The sequence below is a fragment of the Camelus dromedarius genome, chromosome 6 (assembly GCF_036321535.1).
Source record: "Camelus dromedarius isolate mCamDro1 chromosome 6, mCamDro1.pat, whole genome shotgun sequence".
Taxonomy (NCBI): domain Eukaryota; kingdom Metazoa; phylum Chordata; class Mammalia; order Artiodactyla; family Camelidae; genus Camelus; species Camelus dromedarius.
In genome coordinates, this window is record NC_087441.1 from 25,609,768 (window position 1) to 25,632,581 (window position 22,814).

A 22,814-nucleotide genomic window follows, 5' to 3' on the forward strand; every position below is an offset into this window, starting at 1 on the left:
CTAGCCTATTTCTCCTCATGTAGCCACTTTTAACAGCCTGGTATAGATTATTCCATGCATTTATTTTCATGTAATTGTATATAAAAATAGACACATACAGGGATTTTTCACTACTATTCTAAAAAAAAAAAGATGTATATTTTCCTTATACTGTCCACTGGAGTATTTCCAATGTATTCTTTGATTATATAATATTCCATGGTGTGGCTGTATTACAGTTTATTCAAGATTTCCCATATTGAAGGACATTCATTGTATTTCCAAATTTTGCTTTTGTGAACTATGCTGTTTATAGAACATCTGTGTCCATAGCCTTAAAACTAGGGCTTTAGAGTCTGTAAGATAGATCCCCTCTGATGGGATTGCTGGGTTGAAAGGTATACTGTTCGATTTAAATAGATGTGGCCCTTGCTTAATGAGAGGTAACGTTCATCCCCCTTCCAGAAGTGTGTCATTACTTATCTTGATTTTGGACATTGCTGCTTTAATTTGCATTTCTGTGACCATTAATGAAGTTGTGTATGTTGTCATATATTAGCTTGCCATTTGAACTTGTTCTATGAATTGCTAAGTATATCTTTTGCCCATTTTTTAATTGAGTTGTCTTTTTCTTATTAACTGGAAGTCTTTTTATATTATAAATATTAATCTTTTATTAGCATATGCATTGTAAGTAATTTCCCCAGTCTTTATTTTCTTTATGATTTCTCTTTCTACAGAAAAATTTAAAACCTTCATGTTACTATATCTTTTTCCACTTGCCAGGTTACAGTCTTGAATTAAAAACAAAAACCCTTAACCTCTTTGTTATACATATTCTAAGTTTTCTTTTGAGAGAATTATATATGATTTTTTTTACATTTAAGACTTTTAATTCCTCTAAAATATATTTCTGTGTAAATGTAAAAAAGGGTCAAAATTTATTTTCTTTCAGATTTTTATTAGAATTTTAAAAAGGCATCAGCTTGTATGCCGTGACCTGCAGCATGTAGTATAAAAGAAGGAGATGGTAGCTTTCAAATTAGATTAATGTTGTTTTGCAACCTAGCTCTTTCGTATGTTATCTGCATGACCTTGGTAAAGTTACTGGATTTCTCTGAGACTTGGTTTTCTTCATTAAAATGGCAATAATATTATCTCAAAATATTATGATAGTATTATGATGATTTATCCTTAATCCAGCTTCTACCATGTAGTAGTCTTTTAAAACAGTGTTTCCCTTTCCTTACCTTTATTAATTGCTTTAAAGTTCATTATATTCGTTACAATGGAGTTATTTCTGGATATGGGATAATATTGCATATTACCAAGTCTTCTTAAGTTATTTAGGAATGACTCTTTGTCCCACATACGAATTCAAGATGATATTTGGAGATAGTGTATGATCTATTGTATATCTTTTTAAAACTTAAATTTATTTGGAATTAGTCAAATACAGTAGCCTCTCCCTGTCTTTACAGTCTTATTGTAGAATATGTCAAAGCAAGCGTTTAGGAAAGAAATTGAAGACTAGGTTGAAATAAGGATTAAGTTGGCCTGTGTATGTGTGTGTATTTTACAGTCACTAAAACAAAATGGTGTAAATGACACCTAAATAATGAGAATATTAATGAAATTTCACGCCTTTTTAATTTGATTATTAATACTGGTTAAATTTTAATTTATCATCTCTGGCTAGTTGGACCCTTTTCTTGAAATTTTCAGCAAGCTTCTTGTAAACGTTTTTTCTTATTTCAGCTCATATGCGTAGTTTGAACCTTTTATTTCCCCTGTGCCTTTTCCTCTACCTAAATGTTTAGTATTTTTCTGATTGTATGACTAGGAGTTGTTGATTCTCACTGCTAGTTTCTACAGTAATTTTGGAAGAGCACAGGTACTTGTATAGGCTGTTTGGATTTATATTCCAGCAGAACCACCTATCTGTTAGCTGTGTGCCCTTAGCAGATTACCTGTGTCACAGTTTTCTCATGTGCAAAATTAGGATAATAATAGTTCTTATTTTTTAGGGTAGTTTTGATGTTAAATGAAGTCTTATATTAAGCCATTGTAGTATTTCTTGGCAAATAGTGGGACCTCATTAAATTTAGATTACTTGATGTTGTTGAGGTATTTCTCAAATATACATTCTTAGCTTTGCCCATAGAAGCATCATAGTGAAGTTTAAGACATGAAGGGTTAACATGATTTGTTAGGGAGTTGCTGGAGGATAGGTAATTCCAGGAATGATGATACAGATGAGATCTCTCAGGGAGAGTTTAGAGTAAGCTAAAACAGGCCTATGGAGGAATGGTGAAGAACACCGATACACTTGTCTAGTTTTCTTTAAAAGAGTTTTTATGTTTACGGTTTCATTCTGTAAAATAAAAAGGCTTTATTTTTTAGGCTGTCGTATTTCTGGTCTAAAAAACAAAATTTTTTATCACAGCAATAATATTTACAAGTGAAATATAAATGGCTTTTTTAAAGGAAAATTACTAGTAACACAGTATTTACTTTATTCCTTTCAACTTTTGAAGTAGCAAGAATTTTTATTAGTCATAATATCATAATTTAAATTAATGGCATATATTAGATTATAAAATTTTGTGGGTACTACTTCAAGGTACTGTTCAGTCTAATAAAAGGTTGAAATCTGTTCATCAAAAGTTTTTTAATTTTTAAGAATTGCTAGCTCAGTGATATTTATAGAAAATTGAGATTTAAAACATTTTTTCTTTTGTGTAATAGGAGACGGATAATGTATAATGAATTTGATGAGGCAGGTTTTTCTATATGAAGGATGTTTTAAAATAATTCATACTGAACAAATCACAGTGTGGCTCTAATATTGAAGGAAGTGGTTTATTCTCTGTAGCCTAGTTGTTGTACTTTCTGAATGTACATCTGATAACTAGAATTTAAATGTGTAGTCAGATTCAGTGAAATGATTTCCTATTTGAAATAGTTTTTCATTGAAAATTTAATGCTAATTTCTTTGAAATTTTGAAAATCTTTTGTGTGTACCTATATTGAAACATTTATAGGAACAAAAATGATTAATGGCAAAAAGTGTATTTACCTGGAAGACCTCATTTTTAAAAAATAATCTTAAATGTTTTTAAACCCTAGGTGTTTTGATCTGAATGACTTTAAATTGTAAACTTGTCTTCTATTTTAACCATTTAATACAAAAAATAATTTCTCCCTTTTGAAGTCTTTCAAATCACCTATTAACTTACTGTTTTCCTTAGTGTAGAAAAAGGAGGAAACGTCACTCATGATTTTCTTACCCAAAGACAAAATCTTGTGTTTTCCCACATTTCCTTTCAGTATTTTTATTCTTTATGTTATTAAGGTTTGTACATAAAAATTATTATACATACAGTTTTGTATCGTGTGTTTTCCCTCTTCATTTTCTATCTACATGCACATATTTTAAAATGTAGAATCAATTTTTATATCCCAGTTTGATTCAGAGAATACTTTTAAAACATTGATTAAAAATTTTGAAAGGCATTTTAAATTTAAAATAAAAATTAGTGTTTCTGTACTAGTGTTTTCACATCTTTGTAGGTACTATTCAAATTTGAAATTATTTAATGCCATCAGCTAAATAAGCTTATTTTTAAAAAATACCCTTGTAATACCTCTCATGTTTAGTTTTGGATTTTATATTGAACAAGCAAACTTTGGCTGTTTTGATGGGATTTAAGAATATTATTTCCTAGAGAACTGTTTTCACTAACTAGTACCCTATTTGATGTGTGTGATAGTATTAAAATGTTCAAAGATTTTACAGTTGATGTCATTTAGATATTTAAAGATACACATATGGGAGTGAGATTCTCACTGAATAGGCTAAGTAGTTACTTTTAAAAATAGGAGGTTGAGGGCAGTAACCTTAAAAGGTCATTTGAACTAATTTCCTGACCTATGGCAGGCCTTCAAGCATCTTTTTAGTTAGAAACCTGAAACCAGTCAACAAGAATAGATAGAATTTGCAAAGAATATTAAACTGGATTGGACAAACTGTTTAATTTACATGAACTTCACTTCTTCATCTATAAAATTAGTTTTATATCAGTTAAGTCTTTCTCAACTGTTTTTTCTGTCCCAGGACATCTGAGATGTAACACTTTCTTATAAGCATCAGTATTTGTTAGTGACAATGATTTTCAAAGGAGGAAGGGTCAAGAATGTACTTGTTTTCTGATCTACCTTCTCCCTCCAAACTGAGAATCACTGACTCAGAGAATATATTGCTTTTTTCCATATATAAAATTGTACAATATTAGTAAATATTTGAGTGCCTAATATGTACCAGGCACTGGACTGGATCTTGTGGAAAGTATTCTAAAAATACCCTTCTGGAGCTCAGAGGTTAGTTGGAGAGGTAAGGCACATACTTTATAATGATATTTTATAACACAGATTGAAAACAACACATGCTACATGAAGATATACAATAAAAGTTTTTTATTTCAAGTCACATCATTTTGGCTGGAGTTATCATTTTCAAGAGTTTGGAATTATTGTGTGTGACCTCAAATTGATGGCATTATGCTATGATGTATGCTTTAGACCCTAAATATCACTTTCCATACCTAAAATTAGCATAAGCAAAAGGTTAAGAATATAGTATCCAGATGTTTGTTATTGCAGGAAGACTAGCAACCCATAGTTTCCCACTGGAAATTAAAATTGTACTAAGCAGAAACTTTTCTTTATTAAGCTGAGAATGATTTAACTGCTAGGCTCTAACTTATATATTCTTAGGAGATTTTGAAGTGCAAATGTTAAATGAAGTCAGAATTATTGATTTATTGATTTTAACATGAACTTATCAGAAGTATCTGAGTAGACACTAAAATCACAAAATCATGATCTGGACAAAGCATTAACATTTTATAGAGGCACTTACTTGAGCAAATTTTTTATACATTTAACTTCAAAATAAACCTGGTTCAGTTATCTTGGGAAATCCACTTCCATGAAGTCCTGAGGAGGTGCAACCAGAAACAGGGTGGAAAGAAGAGGGTGGCTTGGAAACAGCTTGGAGAAAGGAAGCAAACTTCTATTAATTAGGCATGTGATCTTTAGAAATCTACTTAAATTTTCATCTATACAATGATGGACTGCACCAAATGACCTCTAATAATACAACCTTCAAAATTGCATGCTTGTATGAACCTAAATTCCATGGAAGGTCTCTACAAGGAATGTGAACACTTACTTTCTGCCTGCCTCTTTATTAGTCAGAGTTCCTTCATTGACTACCTTCTCACCCTTCATTTTCTGTAAGTTATTTCATCCATTCCCAGGTCTCAGCTTACTTCATGTGTTTTACTGGTGCTTTCATTTCTTCTGCTCTGCAAACTTGATTGTCCAGGTTTCCATCCAGTTTCTATTTGTCTTGAAAGAATCTCAGATCCAATGTGTTCTATGTTCATATCTAATTTACAGTCCTAAGGATTTAGAGCTCTATTTTTTGCCTCCCTAACATTTAATTCATCACCATGTTCTATTAATATACTGTCTCTCATGCTTGTCCTTTATTTCCTGTGCTATGGTACTTGCTCAGCTGTAGTCACAGCACTGTGGTCTCCTGCAAATTTCTTTTAATTTCTTTGTCTATATTTTCGTTCAGTCTTTCTGCATGTCTATCACGTCTAGAATGAAAGCTACCTGAGAATAGAGATTATTACTCATCTTTGTGTCCCCAGTACCAAGAACATGTTGTAATTTAACTTGCAAAACTCAAAAGACCCGAGATAGTATCTAAGCACAAAATATTTGTTGGCGATCTCCATCTGTTTAGGAGGAAGCAGTTCCTCTATGGACTGTTCTAATTTTGCACTTGATGAAGGGACCGTCCAAGAGAAGATCCTGACCAGCAGCCTTCTCTTAGTTCTCTGCAATATATTCTCTATTTGGTAATGGCATAATCATCTACTCTTCCTTGCTAGAAAATTTGGGAACTGTTTTTTCTCTTACTTCCCTACATGCATTCAGGCATGAAGTGTTCCTAATTTTACCTTTGAATATCTTTTAAGTAACCCTTTCTCCAACTCCATTGTTCTTAGGTCAGTTTGTAGAATTTCTTACACATAGTAGTACAACAGTCTTCTAACTGCTCTCTCTCAGTCTTCACATTTTAAAGCACAATATGGTGTGTCACCTCAATGTTAAATTCTTCTAGTGGCTCTTGTATTTAAGAATCAAGTCAAGTACCTGAATGTTATACATGGCCCGAAATGAGTTGCCAGTTTCTCTATCCTTAAGTCTCACCCACTTAAACTCTTTTCCTATATCCCAGCCATGCCTATCTTCTGTCCGTTGCATGCACTGTGACATGTTCCCCCATCCTCTTTTCCTTGTTTTTCCCTCCAAGATTCATTAGGCATCTTTTGAAGGAAACCTTGCCTAATTCTTTTGAGTTTGATGGGTTAGTACCTTTCCTATGTACTGTCACTGTACCTGCATAATAGCAGTTCACATTGTAGTAATGTTTGTGTGGTATCTCTATTAGACTTACGTTTCTTGAGGATAGGAGTCATGTCTTAGTCTTTGATCCGTCTCTTCTAGGACCTAGAACGGAGTCACACAGCTGGCATTTCCCTCCTCCCCCACCATGAATTAGTGATTGTCAGAGAATGATTTGTGTCTGTAGATTCCCTGGTGTCAAATGAGGAAGAGGAAGTTGATACTTCGGTGATATTAGAGGCCCACAGACTTGTTGCTTTCTGTCACTGATGTGAGTCATTGCATACTTAATATATGCCAGGCATGGCTCTAAACACTTTACTTGTGTTAACTCATTAAATTCTCCTAACATACTTGTTAGGTAGGTTCTGTTATTGTTATCATTTTATAGATGAGGAAACTAGGCACAGAAAGAGGTTAAATAATTCACCTGAAGTCACATAACTGAAGTGACAGGGCCTGGATTCAACCCAGGCTATCTGGCAGCAGAGTCTATTAAGTGACTACTTTACCAGACTCTTAAGTGACAGTGAATCGGAGGATTTTGACATGTAGCGGTTATTGGAGTTCCCCTATAGGGTATGTAATATGTATTTAATTCTTTTGCTAATAACTCTCTAGAGCAGTACTCAACTGGAGGTGGTTTTTGCCCCACAAAGGTCATTTGGCTATGTCAATAGATATTTTGGGGATGCTGCTAAACATCCTGCAATACATGGGACACCTCCCCCGCAACAAAGAAATATCCTGCCCAAAATGTCAGCAGTCCTGAGTTTGAGAAATCTTGCTTTAGAAAAGCTGAGGCGTGCAGGATAGATTTTACTATGAGGTTCCCACCCCCTCATAAGAGGTTACATGTTCAAGGAAGTCACATTTATTATTCCCTTTAGTTTTCACCTTCATTACTTTAGGCATTTATTAGAGCACTGAAAGAGCTACCAGAAAATGATTTTGTTTACTTGATTCAGCACTAAGCAAACATATAAATGATGTACAATGTATTAGATATTTATTTTGCAGAAATAGAAATATCCAGAAGATTCAGTTCTTGCCATCAGGAAGCCTCAGAGCCTAAACAAGGGGGTTACTTAACACAAAAGACAAAACTATTTAGAGCATTACTTCCAGCCTTACTAGAGCATTCTGAACGTAACGTTGTCATTGGATGAGTGATTGGATGAACTTTGTTCCTTTGTTTCAAAACATGAAATAAGAAAAATCAGGAGCATCTCTGAGGAATATTATAGAAATAAGTTTTTAGTGTTTTGAAATGTTTTAATATGCTTTTCACTTAAATGTTTTTAATTATAAAAATTGTATGTAGTCATTGTAGCATAGAAGTATGTAAATTTTGAAATGAAAGTCACTTCTCTTTCCTAAGATCACTTTCTAGAAGTAATCACTTTAAAAAGTTCCCTTACATTCCTGTCGACTTTTTAATGTCAGTAACATAGTGGTATAGCATCTTTGCTATATAATATTGCAGTTGCTTTTTCCGTTTAATATGTCATGGTTTTCTATCTGACTTTTATATCTGAAGCAAACTGCTTCATTGTTTGGCTGCATCATAATTAGTTTAACCATTCCCTTATTAAGGTGCATCTACAGTTTTTTCACCATTGCAAACAGCACAATAGTAAACAGTCTTGTTCATATATTATGTTGCACAGTGGTGTTAGTGTTTCTGTAGAACACATTCTCAGAAATACAGTGTATATATATGGTAATTTTTTGATTTTATCAAATTTCTCCCTGCAAAAGGTTGTACCAGACTGTACTCTTGCCAACAGTGTCAGCACTCTTCCCCATGTTCCCTTGCAACTCTGGATGCTAATTTAAAAAAAAAATGTAGAAATCCTTGTACTTACTCCTCTCTTCCCTCTCCCCTTTTGTCATTCCTTGTCCATCATCTCCTCTTTTCAGTCCTTCCTTCCCTCCTCATCCCTCCCTCTCCCTGGATTTCCTCTGTTACACCTTTCTTTGACTTGTGTATTTTGAGCTGGTCTATTTATTGCTCACTTTCTTTTTCTGAGTTGTTTTCTTTTATTGGTTTGTGTGTGTGTGTGTGTATATATATATTATATTTTATATATATGTATTATATCTGTATATATAATATGTAATATCGTGTATATATATATATAATATATTTATTAACCCCTTGTATATACTTCCCCAAATATGTTATATTTGCTTGTGGTATCTTTAATCAGGGAGACATTTTAAAATTTTTATGTAAAGTTTGTCAGGCTTCTTTACCTGAAAATTAAATATATTTTTCTTCTTACTTTACGATCATATCTTTAATCAACAAGGAATTTATATATGGTACATCATAAACATATGATAGAGCCTTTTCTTTGAATAAATAGCCAATATTCCCAATACAGTATTGAATATAACCCATTCTTTCTCTACTGATTTGAAACATCTCTTTACACATACTGAATTTCTAACTACATGTAACATATATATCCTCATATTTTCCATATACTAAATTTTAATTTTATGTATAACTTATAAATATATTCCTATTAATTGGTTCATTTGCAGATGCTCTGTTCTAATTCGTCAAGCTATTTTTATGCCATTACCACATTTTACTGTACTTCAGCTTTACGATGGCTGGTAGTTCCAGTCTCCTGTCATTATCCTAATTTAAAAAGTTTATTGGTCATTCCTACATTTACTTTTCCAGATGAACTTCAGCATCAGGTTAGCATGTTTCCCCCCAAAATAGTCCCATTGGATTTTGTACTACCAGATCATTCTTTTTTTTTTTTTTTGGTATGTACTCTTGTAGAACACTTAAGCAAATTAAAAAAAAAAAAAAAAGACCTACTGGGTTCAAGCCAGCATAAGGTATACTTTTTGTGTAATTGTTTATCTGTGACTAGGTATGTGTTTATTCTAGCACTTTTTGACCCTGTAATTCCTAAAATTACTTTTTAAAAAAGGAGGCTAATGGATGCAGCAGCACCCAGTCAAACTGAAGATAATTGCAGTGAATATGTATTGACCACAAACTTCAGCAATTATTTTTGATTTAGAGGTTTTCTGGCAAGGATAGTTTATGAACAATGATGAGATTATATCATAGAATAAAGGCCTGATTTATTTATTTTTTCAGTTGAGAATTTATTTATTTTTTCAGTTGAGAATACTTTTATGAGTATAGTGTTTATTACAGCATTTTTGTCAAGTACATGATTTAGGTGGTGGTATTCTTATTTTGCATACGGGATAAACTTGGTCTCTGGAGTATTTGATGACTAGATCAAGGCTCAAGTTCGTGAATTTTCTGGTGGCAGAACCTTAGATTTCTAGCCATGCTAGACTAATTAGAATTGATTACTGCAAGGTAGATGATATCACAGAGTTTAAATAGCATCCTAGGACTGAAGAGTCGGGGATACCTCACTAGTAGCTAGGGAAGAGGTAAGGAATTATATAAACTGATGAGACATGGCAGCATGTTTTATGGAGAAATCATTATTACAAGTTTCTATGGTTTTTCTCTTACCTGTTTTTAATTTAGCCTTCCCCATTTCTAATAGTCTCAGTAATTATCCTCCCTAATTTAGAATATTTAATACTACTTGTTTTACTTTCTACTTTTTGAATGAGAAAAATAGTCCTTGAAAGTAAATCTGTAAAAGGTCTGTTTTGTTTTAAAAACATCTTTCCTTCAAAGCTTCAGTTATATAGTCTTAATTTAAAGGTTTATTGATCATTGCCCAGTCTGTTTCAGAAATTTTGCCCCATTAATCCTTAAATATGCTTTTTCTCATGTTATTTTTGCCTCTTCTTTGTTTATTATTCAGGATCAGGTCAAATCTCATTTTGTTAAGTTGTCTCTAATTACTCAGGTACATACTTAGAATTCTCTTCCTTATTGTTTCTACAGCTTATCTCCACAGCGTTTATAATTGTCTGTCAAAATGGTGTATAAACTCCTTGAGAATAGCTACCATGTGATTCATACATACCTTTTTTTTAAATCTAGCTGTGTCACAAGCCAAGGTTGTATAATCTTTGGCAAATTGGCTACTTTGAACCTCAGTTTCTCTGAAGTAAAGTTGGGATGATTATGCCCACTTTGTGTGGTTGTTAGGAAGGTAAAAGAGCATATCAAAACCACCCAGCAGGAAGGCATACAAGAGTGCCCGTAGCCAGTGCCAGATCGGCTTTCTAGAACCCAGATCTCTAAACATCAGGTGGTGGCTGGTGTTAAGTGCAAAAAGTAGAAAGAGAGTGAGTTGAGGTTATTGCCTGAAGAAGAGGTCTAAGATAACTTAAAAACAATAGAGATCAACTCACGGTTTCAGAACTTAAACCCTTAGGGGTTAATCATTACAATCTATTTTTTGAAAGCTTGTTGTGAGCAGAGCACTGTGTCATGTGCTGTGTACTGTGTAGACACAGTTCCTACCCTCAAAGAGCTAGTTGTCTAATACTGATTGTGCTTTAAAGACCAAAGGGATGAGTCAGAAGAGGGAAAATCTTGTGGCTAGATAAGCAAAAATTTCATTAAATTCAGCAAGTTTGATAATTGTATGGTGCTGGGAGATTTAGCTGAATCCTTTACAAAGGAATACACACTGAAAAAAAAGAAAATCTTCAGGACAAGAGACCTGGGTCATTTCATGCTCAGGAGAAAACCCAGATTCTGCTATTTGGATCTTAGCCCCAGGAAGAAAGCACTGGAGTTCTGGAGGAAGCAGCCCAGCAAGGGGTAACCACCAGGGACAGAAGGCTTTGCTTTAGAGGCAGCTGGGGTATGAGAAAGGTGAACTGGACAGGTAGGTGAGCTGGTTAGGTACAGGCCCTGCCACTGAGGCGAAGTCCCTTTGTTCCTTGAGGCTTTTTTTGTCTATAAAATAAGCAAGTTAGACTCAACTGAGTAACTGTTATTTCCATCCAAATGAAAAGTCTTAAGTGATGATCAGTTCTCCACCCTACCGAGACCGAATGCTAATCACTAATATATGGCTCTTTAGAATGTATTTCTTTTTGGTAACCATGATTTGGTGAATGAGTTTTTGTGTGGCTTAGAGGAAGACATTGATAATTTTCCTTTGGAATGGCACATTCTACTTTATCTCCTGGTGGCCTGTTTGATTTAAAGGACATCTTAGTGGTTTGGGAGTCACAGACACATACATTCACAGAACTAGGAATCATTTAATGTACTTCATTCTGTAGATGAGAAAACTGAGGCTAGTGAAATTAAATGAACTATTTAAGTTGTAAGGTAGGTAAAAGTTAATTAGTGGCAGAGTAGGAATTAGAATCCAAGCTCCTTTTTCCCATCCAGTACTCATTCCATGCTGCCATTATTTGGTGACTTTCTGAAAATGTAATACTCAATTTCTTGAGGTTGTTATGCAGTAAGTGAATTTCTAGTTGGTTGGGGAAGATGAGGGAACACAGTAAACATTTTACACTTCTATGTGATGGATTTGAATACTCATAAATGTATCTCTTATTGATCCATGGCTGGTTGTTTTAGTTATTAGTTCATTTCTGAGCTGTGTCAGTAGATTTGACCTGTCATCAGCATACTGCTAGTTGTGAGGGAGACTTTGTAATGTCATTGGATAAGTGAAAGTACATTACATTGCTGTTAACAACAGCTTAGTGCAAAATTTACTGAATGTGTTTCACTGACTATGGATAACATCAAACTGAATTAACATATTTCCAGAATACCGAGTCAAGGTTGTCTCTCAAGGGGAGGGTTCTAGAGTTGGAATTATTGAACCCCTTGAAATAGCATGCAGAATTTTGTGTGTAGTGTATTTTTCTGTCAAGAGTATCCCATTGTTTTCATTAGATTTTTCAAAGGGCTATTTGACCTAAATAAAAAGGTTTAAAAACCACTGCTTTAATGGGTAATATTCAGATCTATATAATACTAGGCTTACTTTTTCTCTAAAAAAGACTCATTATTTAAATAGGTTTAAAGGTTTGAGGTTTGATATCCTGTAGAAAGAAATCACCAGAAATGAAAACTAATATTTACTGTGTACCCAGAAATATTACAGGATCATATTGTGACTTTTCTCTGTGCTTAAAGACCTTTTATTTCCTTTTATGACCCACTTACTTTTTTTTAAATCAAAATTACAGTATTTCAATGTACTAAATGTATAAGTGAGTCAGGAAATTTTTTTACACACAAAATGGTTAGAAGGTATTAAAATGAATCTTAATGGGAAGTGGGACTTAACTGTGTATAGCCTGGATTGAGATACTTTTATGCTTTATGGGTCTTTTTCCCTTTTTTGACAGAGGCCAAAATCCACCATGCCTCTTTTTAGGGTGTTCTCCCCACCTCCACACCTCCCTCCCCCCACCTCCCCCTCCTCATCTTCATCATCGTCACCATGCTCTCAGTTTTCTCCTTCCTTATCTCTCACTCACCTCTCTTTCCTCTCTACTTTTGCTGTAACTTTGGAAATGCTTTTTTTGTGAAACCGAAACCTCTTCATAATTCTCAGTGTTTTCCCAGTGTTTTTTCTACTTTCTTGCCTTATTTCATGTGTATCTTCTCAAACGCTAGGGTCTGGAAGATCAGCTTTATTCTTTTTGCTGCCTCTTCCAACACCATTATTCCTTCATCCTCCACCCCCCTTTTGTCCCCTTAAATCTCTACTCCTTTGAAGTTCCTGTCTTTTGCTTTTTATTAGACTTCACTGTTGTCATCCTCATAGTCACTTTTCCTTATTTGTTAAAGACTTTGACAACTGGCTTACAATTTCTTCTACACTCTAAGGCCTTCATGGTCAAAGCTTACTTGTGCATCGATATGGAAAAACAAGTCCAGCACCCAGGACTTTCAGTTCCTTGACCACCTCATTCCAGTGACCTTTACCTCTCATCAGCTATTCACTGTAACTCCCCCTCCTCCAAAGTCATGCAATCACTTGTTCCATTCTGACACAGCCATCTAGTTGTACTTCTTATATCATGACCTTTTCCTGACCTTTGGACCCATCAGCTTTCTGCCAGCACTTCAGTACTCTTCCTTTGTTTTATTTGTTTAATCCAGTTCAGAGCTCATGAATAACTTTTCCCCTATTTGTTGCCAGTGCCTTCGGCTACCTTGTTTTGGCACCTGTTGGATAGAAACTTAATCCTGAATGAAGCAGTGCCTGTTCCTGAATGGCTGAACATTGCTAGAAAAAGCATATAGAAAATCAGTTTTATCTTCTTTATCAGATGATCCCATATCCCCTTTTGCCACCATTCTACCACATTTCTCCTTTTCCAACCAGATTTTTTTAAAGAGAATCATTTGTCCAGATCTACAGATTGCTTATCTAAAGCCCTTGGGACCAGATTTGATTCAAAAATCAGAATTTTTTGGATTTAGGAAAGTATTAACATCTATGGAGTGATAACCCCAGTGGGATGTGGGGCGCACCCTATAATCATCATGCTGTTATTTCTGCCCTGAGATGTGTGGCTTTTCACTTTGGCCTAGGTCAGGCTTTGCTTCCAAGTAAGTTAAAACAAACCAAGCCTCACTTTTTCAGAGCTCTTGGATTTTGGAATTACGGATAAGATATTGGACATGTACTTGCTGCTTCTGTTTTCTCAACTTTTTTTTTTTTTTTAACCCATTCTGGCTTTCCCTTCCCTCACTTCTCTCAGATGACTCTTGCTAAGTCTACAAATGACCTTTTCCTAAAGGGATCATGTCACTAGTGAGTGTTTTCAGTCATTTCTTTTCACTTGACTGAGCAGCATCCTCGGACTCTGGTGATACCAGGTCCAGCAGACACTCTCTTGCCTTAGCTTCCTTGGCACCATCCTCCCCTGGCCCTCCTCTGTCACTGTTTTGCAAGCTCATTGTCCTCTTTTTTTCTGTCCTCTATCTTGTGACTAACAGTTGAGTTTCTGCCAAGGCTTTGTCCTCCGACCACTTTTTTTCTTACTCAGTATTCTCTCCCTTGGTCATCTCACTTATATCAATGCTTGCAGCAACTAATTATGTGCTGATGAATCATATGCACCAGCCCAGACTTTTCTGAACTTAACCATTTATTTTATCCTCTCCTCTCTTTCCCTTCCCCCTGCTTTCTTACATCATTTTGTTGGCTTCTGTTAGAACAAACATTAGGATCTTTGCTGCGGCTCAGAGGTCCTGCATTGCCTAGCCACTGCCTCCCTCTTCAGCTTCATTTAACTAAACTCCCTCTCCTCTGCTTTTACTCCCTCTGAAGTCCATCCATGCTGCCTCCTACTGCAGGGCCCTTATGCAAGCTACTCTCTGTTCAGAGTGCTCTTCCTGTGTGTGTAGTTAATTCCTACTTATTTTTTGTATCTTCACTCAACTCTCACTTTCCTGTGGAAGCACTCTAATTCGTTTGCCCTGTCACCAAATCTTAAGTGTTATGCCGATTATAACACTAATAACAGTTTTAATTTTACTTTTATTTTTTGTGATCAGTTAATACATTTTCTCCACTAGATTGTAATCTTTCTCAGTACAAGGGTTATGTCTGCTTTTGTTCACCATTATATTTCCAGCATAGTGCTTGGCATATAGTAGCAAATAGCAAACATTTTGAATGAATTATATACATTAATTTCTTATCTAATTTTTTACAGTAATTTCTGTATATATATTTACCAATGTAGCACATGCAATTTCTGTAGTTTTATGTGGACCCAATCCTGATGGTACTCTTACTAAAAATTATAAAGATACATTCTAAAGAATTCCATACATATATTTTTAAGGGATCAAATGCATGAAAGTCTTACTTTGATCTAGCTTATAATTTATTCTCCTTTATGATATGAATTCACTTTTTCTATATTGAGCTCTTCCCTCATATTCTTTATAGATATCAAATATCTTACTAAATCTGGTTTTGTGTGCAAGTAAAATGTATGCAGTGTCTAGCACAATTCAGCAGACTCTCAGCTTGCTGATCAGTTTATAGGTATCACGATTAAAAATAGTTTAGCCATCTGCTAACTGACCAAACAATTTTAGTATCGTGAAAGGGCGTGGTTGGAGAGGGAGCTATAGGGTCTAGGTATAATGTCAGAACAAGGCTCAGTGCAGAAACCACCTTGTGACCTCTTAATACTGAAACTTAAGAGTCAATTCAAAATTAGGAAGAGATTTGGTGGAGGTTAAGCATAACAGAGCCCTGACAGTAGGGGATTTCCCAGAATAGGGTGACAGAAGAATTTCTTTCAACATTTTAATATTTCACTGAATTTTTTAGGGAAAAAATATGTATTTATAAAGATGTGATTCTGTGAAAATTATCATAATATGTATTTAATATGTAATAAATGTTTCTAGGAATCAACTTGAATTAATTAGCCTTTTATATTTTACTCTTTAATTAGGAAAATCAATAGATTCCCAGTCATCTCGCAGTGACTCTGAAATTGTGCCAAAAGTTGCTAAAATGACTGTATCTGGAAAGAAGCAAACTATGGGATTTGAAGTGCCTGGGTAAGGTTTTTTAATGCCTCCCCTCTTTTTTGAAATTAGTATTGTCTGCTTATTAGACTATGAGAAAGAGAATCTGTTTAAATTTTGCATAATATATCATAATCATTGGTGTATGTAATGGATCCTCAGTATGGCATAGTACAAACAGGAGGGGATGAGAAATTAGGCTTGATTCTAGGCTTATCTTGGTGTATTAACCTGTCTCACTGTCAGTTTCCTCATGCAAATTAAATATAGCTACTTTAACGTAAAAAACCTATGATTTTGTGAAATCTAGTATTGGGAGGTAGGGAATCCTTGTGCCACTAGATGGCGTAGGTAAGTAGTGTTTAGGAATTAAATGTAGGTGAATCATGGAATCATTAATTAAAATTTTTTTACTACTATCTTTAAACTTTAAGATTTTCATACTGAATAAAATAGATAAGTATAACAAAGAGATAAATTATAAAATAAAACACACCCAGAATTGCAAGTATCTAGTGAGAAATGATAGTAAGTCATTTTAGTAGTACCTGTTTCACTATCTTTAGAATTCTCTGAAGAGTTTTTATAGACAAGGGCATTGGGTTCCTTGGAACATAACAGCACAGTTTAAAGACATTAACTTTATCTGTTATTTATAAAGTATATTTATTTTGTCTACCAGTTACATAAGTAAGAAACACTATAATCAAATATAAGCAATACAGGGTTGTTTTTTTTTTTTCCAGTTTCAGGAAATACAAATTCAGCAGCCCTATTTTTCCTCCTTTACAATATTCTTTTATGTAAATTAATGGAAGTATCTATGAGTCTTGGCTGGGAAGAATGTTAACAATTACCTAGTTCATTTCTTTGATTTTGTAGAAGCAGCACTTTATTCATTAGATTTTAGGTTTAGTGAGGGAAGGAACTCCATTTCTAGGACATAGCAGGCATTCAGTATATGTCAGTTGAATGACTGAATGAATGAAAAAGTTAATTTTTAATTTGAGTAACTTTAGTTCATTACAATAATTTTGATCTTGATTCAGTAACAGAAAGCTCAATGCATGTCTTTTCTCTCTGAATTGGGGTTGGGTTGCCAGAATTATAAATACCTTTTTTATCCCCATGTCTTAAGTACCATTTAATCCTATTAGGGGATTATTTCCATTGAGAGAAGAAAAAATAAATAGAATACATAATGCCTTGTTCTAAGGATTTTATAATCTTATGTGAAAGGTTTCAGCAGTCTTAGAAAGCAACATGCAAATGAACATAGTACAAAGAGAAGGGAATGAAAAAATAGGCTTGATTCTAAAGTTATCTATGTATGTTTGTCTATACATAGAAGTATATGCATAGTTATCTATGTGAATATTTATAAAAATAATGGAAAATAAATGAGCAAGAAAAAAATAAATAGTAAATATAAGTAAATAATTCTTGCAAACCCACCTCTATGCTTTACAAGTGTAATGCAAGCCTTTCAAAATCTTACAAGATTATATGCTTCATGAGGACAGGGACCATTAATGTTCATCATCCTATTCCTTTCACAGTATAGTTGTTTAAATATTTATTGATCAGAATCCTTGGGAAAATACATTTTATTTTTAAAATAAACTTGTTCATAGTATAAAGGTAAAAAGCAGCCTGTGAGCCAGTATTGTGATGGGGTCCTATGGGAGAAGTCATCAGAATGTGAAAGATCTGCAGGTGCAGATGGAGATACTCAGAAATGCATCATGTTGCTCAAGGACCAAGCTATGTTTACATCAACTACTTTTATAGGATTTTCTGGGAAAATTTATAGTAGGGATAATGCTTGGGCTGTTGTTTTGATTTGGTCTCAAGGAAGCACAGAGAAACATAATTAAACACTTTTGAGTCAAGACTTCAGCATCATAGATTTCTACTTTATATGATTCCCAGTGGCAGCTTATAAAAAAGAATAATGCATTTCTTAGAAGAAAGTGAAACTGCAGATTTTTCTTCACTAGTATTAAAAATAGTAAATACCCTCTAGAAAATGCATGTAAGTAAAAATGGTTAGAACCTTGCATAGAGAACAGATAACTTGGTGGTTAACCTTTTAAGTCTAAGTTAGCTTTTCAGTATCATTTAAATAACTCACAAAGAAAGATTAAGCCTCTATAGTCATGTAGAAATATTCCCACTTTTGGAAAAATGGTTTTAAAAAAAACCAGACCATTTTATAATAATAGGTGAGATTACAAAATTATATCAGAAAGCACCCGAAAATGTATTCAACCAACTTTTTCTTTTGTACCAGTCAGTAATTATAGCCCTTAACCCAGAATGGTCATTTTTAGACATCATCTTGGAGATTTTTCAAAAATCTTAAAACATTGACTTTTGCTTCATAATATGCAGAAGTTTTTAGTAAGTACAGACTTTACCTAGGATGTTCTTCTAATTACTTTGGCCACTCTCCTCTAACCCTGTACAATTTAGTGAACTAATTTGCAGTTTACCTAAAACTTACTTGAAAGGGGGTGTTACCATGATAGCAAGAGAAAAGCAACCTTTCATGTTACTGAATTGTAACTGAGGCGATCAAGTCAGACCCATGCTTTGTGACATGCTTTCTGTTCTGAGCAGGGCTGCCTGGGTTGGTGGGTGAGTGAGCTTCAGGCCTCAACCCACTGTGTCAGCCATAGCTGTTCTGCTTTTATCTGTTTTCTATGTCGTAGTTAGCGTGAGCTTTCCTTTGAAGAAAAGCTTCTGTCACTAACAGCAGGAAGATTTGAAGCCACAGACTGTGATTTCTCCCAGGTCTGATCAGAACCAAGAGTCTGTGTCTAGTCATTCTGGCTGAATACTTTTATAGTAATTTGTAGGGTGTTTTTTTGTTTTTTTTGACTCCTCTAAATGTAGAGTTGTCATGTTTTTTGTTTCAGAACTAGCTGAGGTCATTCAAATAAATGTTTGCAAATTATAGTCTCAGTGTGATATCCTTAATTTAGTCCACTGGAATATTATAAAAGATTGGGAATATTTTCCACATAAATTTTTTCCCTGTAGTTCAAGATGAAGCTATTCTGTCTGAACAGTGTTAAAACCTGAACACCAAAGTTGCTAATTGGAGATTTGCAAAAGCAAAATAAAATGGGAATGGATATGAGGTTTTTAATGAAGTTGCAAATATAAAACTAATGTGGCTCTTTGCTGAAGCATAGTATGAAGGGTTAGTACTGAGCATATTAAAATACCCTGAAAGGGAGCAACAAATCTAGAAGAAAATAGGTTTACTGTTCCCACACATTTCTATTGTGCTGCAGTTCTTAAGTGATTTTTTTAAACTGCTTTTTGCATATAATTCTTCTCTGCCAGCTCCAGATTGAGTTGTAAATAATTGATTTCATTCTTAATAACTAGGAATTTACCCTGTTCTTTGTCCTAACCCTGTTTATCTGTGTCACTGCTTCTTGGCCTTTTGGCTATGATCAAGTATAGTATCTGTTTATCTGTGTCATTGAAGGAAAGGTGAGGCATATCATAGTCTGGTTGATTAGATCACATTCTTTATAGCTATCCATGGGGATAGCCCTGGTACAGTTTCTATGGAGGATAGTCAAAGAGCTAATGAAGAATTAAGATCAGTGTTTACTTTTGGAGGCATTGTTACTGTCAGGGAGAAAATAAATTAAGCTAGATGGTATTGTTTCTATTTTATATATCCCAGTCCCTCACTAGACTGTAAGCTTTTGGAATCAGTTGATAACTTTTTCATTTCTGTGTCATCATTTCTTTTCAACATCAGTGCCAAGTATATGTTACAGTTTTAAGTGAATCAAGTATTTGTTGAATTAATGAATCAAAACTCCTTTGCCAAACTAATAAGAAAATGTAGACATTTAGAGATATCTCCTTTAAGGATAGTGCTTGAGCAGAAAAGATGGTAAGTCTGTGTCCTGTTGGAAGAATGAGTTAGGGTTAAAACTGATTAAACTATTTTTTTTTTAATGCTAATTTATCTCCAGGAGCACGATGGTGCCAATTTTTACAAAACATCTCCTTTATGCCATCTGTTTTGATAGGATTATATGGCTAAGCTATGGGCTTAGACATTGAATTTCAGTTATTTTACGGGATGTTTTCTTCTTATCTTACTTTTTGGTAGTCTGTTTTTCTCCTGGGATCTCCCAAGTCTGTACTTGTGTGGTTTGGGTCTAACTACTTATCATTTCCACCTTAACAGACTCTAGCCACGTAGCGGCTAGAGATCATTTGGGTCTACAAGTGTAAGGAATATGAAGAGACAACTTCTCTGCCCTTCTGACATTATAGGAGGTCAGTCAAGTTGGTTTAAACACTTTATTCCTCTCTCTGCTTTCTGTAGGGTAACTGCTGAAGAAAATGGTCATAGTTTCCACGCGCCTCAAAAAGGACATTCTAGTGAAGATACCAACGTTGTTTCTTCTGATGCACCTGACACTGTTCCTAAACCAGCTCTTCCATCCCACACCATTCAAGTGTCAGAAGAGCAGAGTTCAATACCAACACCAGTGAAAAAGTCTGGCAAACTGAGGCAGCAAATAGATATAAAGGCAGAACTGGAGAGGCGACAAGGAGGGAAGCAACTCCTCAACCTAGTGGTTATTGGTAAATGCCCTTTGTTCCTCTGGGTTGTCAGTCAACTGCTTGAGCCCAATAACTTCCTAGTGGCAGCGTGGAAATTCATTCCACTCTGAGTTTCTGTGTGAGTGTAAATAGACATGAAGCAAGAAGGCCTGGCATCATAATGCCAAGTTACCAAGGGCACTCTGGGTGAAATAATCCCCAGTTACCAAAAGTGTCATTAGATTTGGTTGTATCATTTTCATTTTGTGAACATTTGAAAATGGCATGTCTTGTTGACAATTTTAATTTCCAGAAATCAAGGAAATTTCCCCCCTCTCTAAAGAGACATGTTCTTTTTTTCTCCATTTAGACATTTTAACTGCTATTTGATAAGAATTGGTACTACTCTAAACACTGACACAAACTATCAAATTATCTGTTCATGCAGTGCCTCAATGTGAACAGTGTCTGGAAAATGTACCTAGTATTAATCCTGAATCAATTTTCCTTAGGTCATGTTGATGCTGGGAAAAGTACTCTGATGGGCCATTTGCTTTATCTTCTGGGTAATGTGAACAAAAGAACTATGCATAAGTATGAACAAGAGTCTAAAAAGGCTGGCAAAGCTTCGTTTGCATACGCATGGGTCTTGGATGAGACTGGCGAAGAGAGGGAAAGGTAGTCACTGTTTTTCAACATTTTCATTTTGAAATAATATAAAGTCTTTTAAATAAGTATGTAATATATGTTGAATATCCATGAAACATACCATGAAATATTTGAGACACTTTTTTTAAAGCTTTCAATTATCAGGGAAATATTTTTATTGTAGTCTTCATTATAATCTACATACATTTTTTTATTCTTCCAAATTCTATGAGAATCATTTAAAAGAATGTTTATCAAAAAAATTTAAAAGACACAGAGAAAAAGGCAGTGAAAACCCTTAGCTAATTAATTTTTAGGGAAAAGTTTCAGTTGCCACTTCCCCAAGCATATGTCAAATTGTCTTGGTTTTGGATTAAAATTATGAGTAAGACTTAATTTTATATCAGGTTATAAAGGAAAGGTAACTTCTTGTAGTAAACTGTCTTCTGTCTGGAATCAAAATGACCAGTAAATCCAACTTACCAGACTTAATTCATTTTTATACTTTCTGTACTATGTTTTTATGGGACAGAGTCAACAAATAATTAAACCTATCTCCTACCATATATATCTAATCCAGTCAATTACTCCTATATCTGTTACTGTGTTCAATGCCAACTTTGGAGAGATTCTAGCAGGAGAGTGCAGCTAATCATATACTTCTGGCCAAACTATTTCTTTTGAAGTCTTTTTAGAGTGGTGACATATACCGTGTTAAAACTGTTAGGGATGGGGAAGCCAATAGCATCTTTGTCAGAAAGAAAGAGGGCACCTTAATAATTAAGTGAGGTTGTAGATGTATCAGCTATGTCAAAATAATACTCTACAAGTCCTAAATTGACAAAGAAATTACTCTGTGTTCCCTGATGTCTTCATTCTGAATATGATTAGAGAATATATTTGGATTTTCATACTTTAAAAAAAATGTGTGTTAATTTTCTTGAAATATTGGATAGTCTATCTACATTGTAATATATAAGGTAATTCTCAGTAAAGAGGGTCATAATATTCCTTAGTTATTCTGGTAAATAGAATCTTATATCATAGTGGTTTGGCTTTTTTTTTTTCTACTTGTTAGAAATCTTTTTTATTTCATATAGTACACAAACTTATTTTCCAACCTAGTAAGAAAAATCAGTTGGACAGTTGCAAATTTTTGGAAAATGACTATTGGAAAACTAGAATTTTATATGATATCAGTATTATAAGACTAAATAATTTCCACCTGTCAACTTACCAAGCAGATTATTAAAATATATGGCTTTTTAGTTTTCTTTGTACTATCTATTAGGTAGATAAAGGGATTGAGAAGAACATAATTTAAGGTAGAATGACTTGTTTGAATTTATTTCATGTGTAAATTGACCTGGCAAGTGAACTAATAATCTGTCTCATTCTTTAGAATAAATAGTAATTTTATTGGTTTTTTTTTTTTTTTTTTGATAATACATCTGCTGGATGGCTGTTTTATTTTTGCTTCTGGTAGTTCTCTATTGCTCACTTTTTAGAATATTCCTGAATTCTGTAGATAGCAGGAGAGTCCAGATACATAATGGGAGTTTTAATTCACCACTATACATTCCTTAATAGCATCTCAAAAATACAATGTGTTGATAAATATTTAAAAATCCTCTGTTCTGCTTATGTGTTGAACAGAAATTAGTAACAT

General features: G+C 34.2%; 1 protein-coding gene across 2 annotated transcripts in view; it reads left to right on the forward strand.

Moving 5' to 3' along the window:
* Positions 1–22,814, forward strand: part of HBS1L (HBS1 like translational GTPase) — a 75,695-nt gene that overhangs the window by 30,461 nt on the left and 22,420 nt on the right. The window contains exons 5-7 of one of the 2 annotated variants that reach the window (XM_010983660.3): positions 15,838–15,946; positions 20,277–20,539; positions 21,010–21,175. In XM_010983660.3, coding sequence (XP_010981962.1) covers positions 15,838–15,946; positions 20,277–20,539; positions 21,010–21,175 — 538 coding nt within the window. The remainder of the gene's footprint in view (positions 1–15,837; positions 15,947–20,276; positions 20,540–21,009; positions 21,176–22,814) is intronic. The other variant, XM_010983662.3, reaches the window with a different exon arrangement.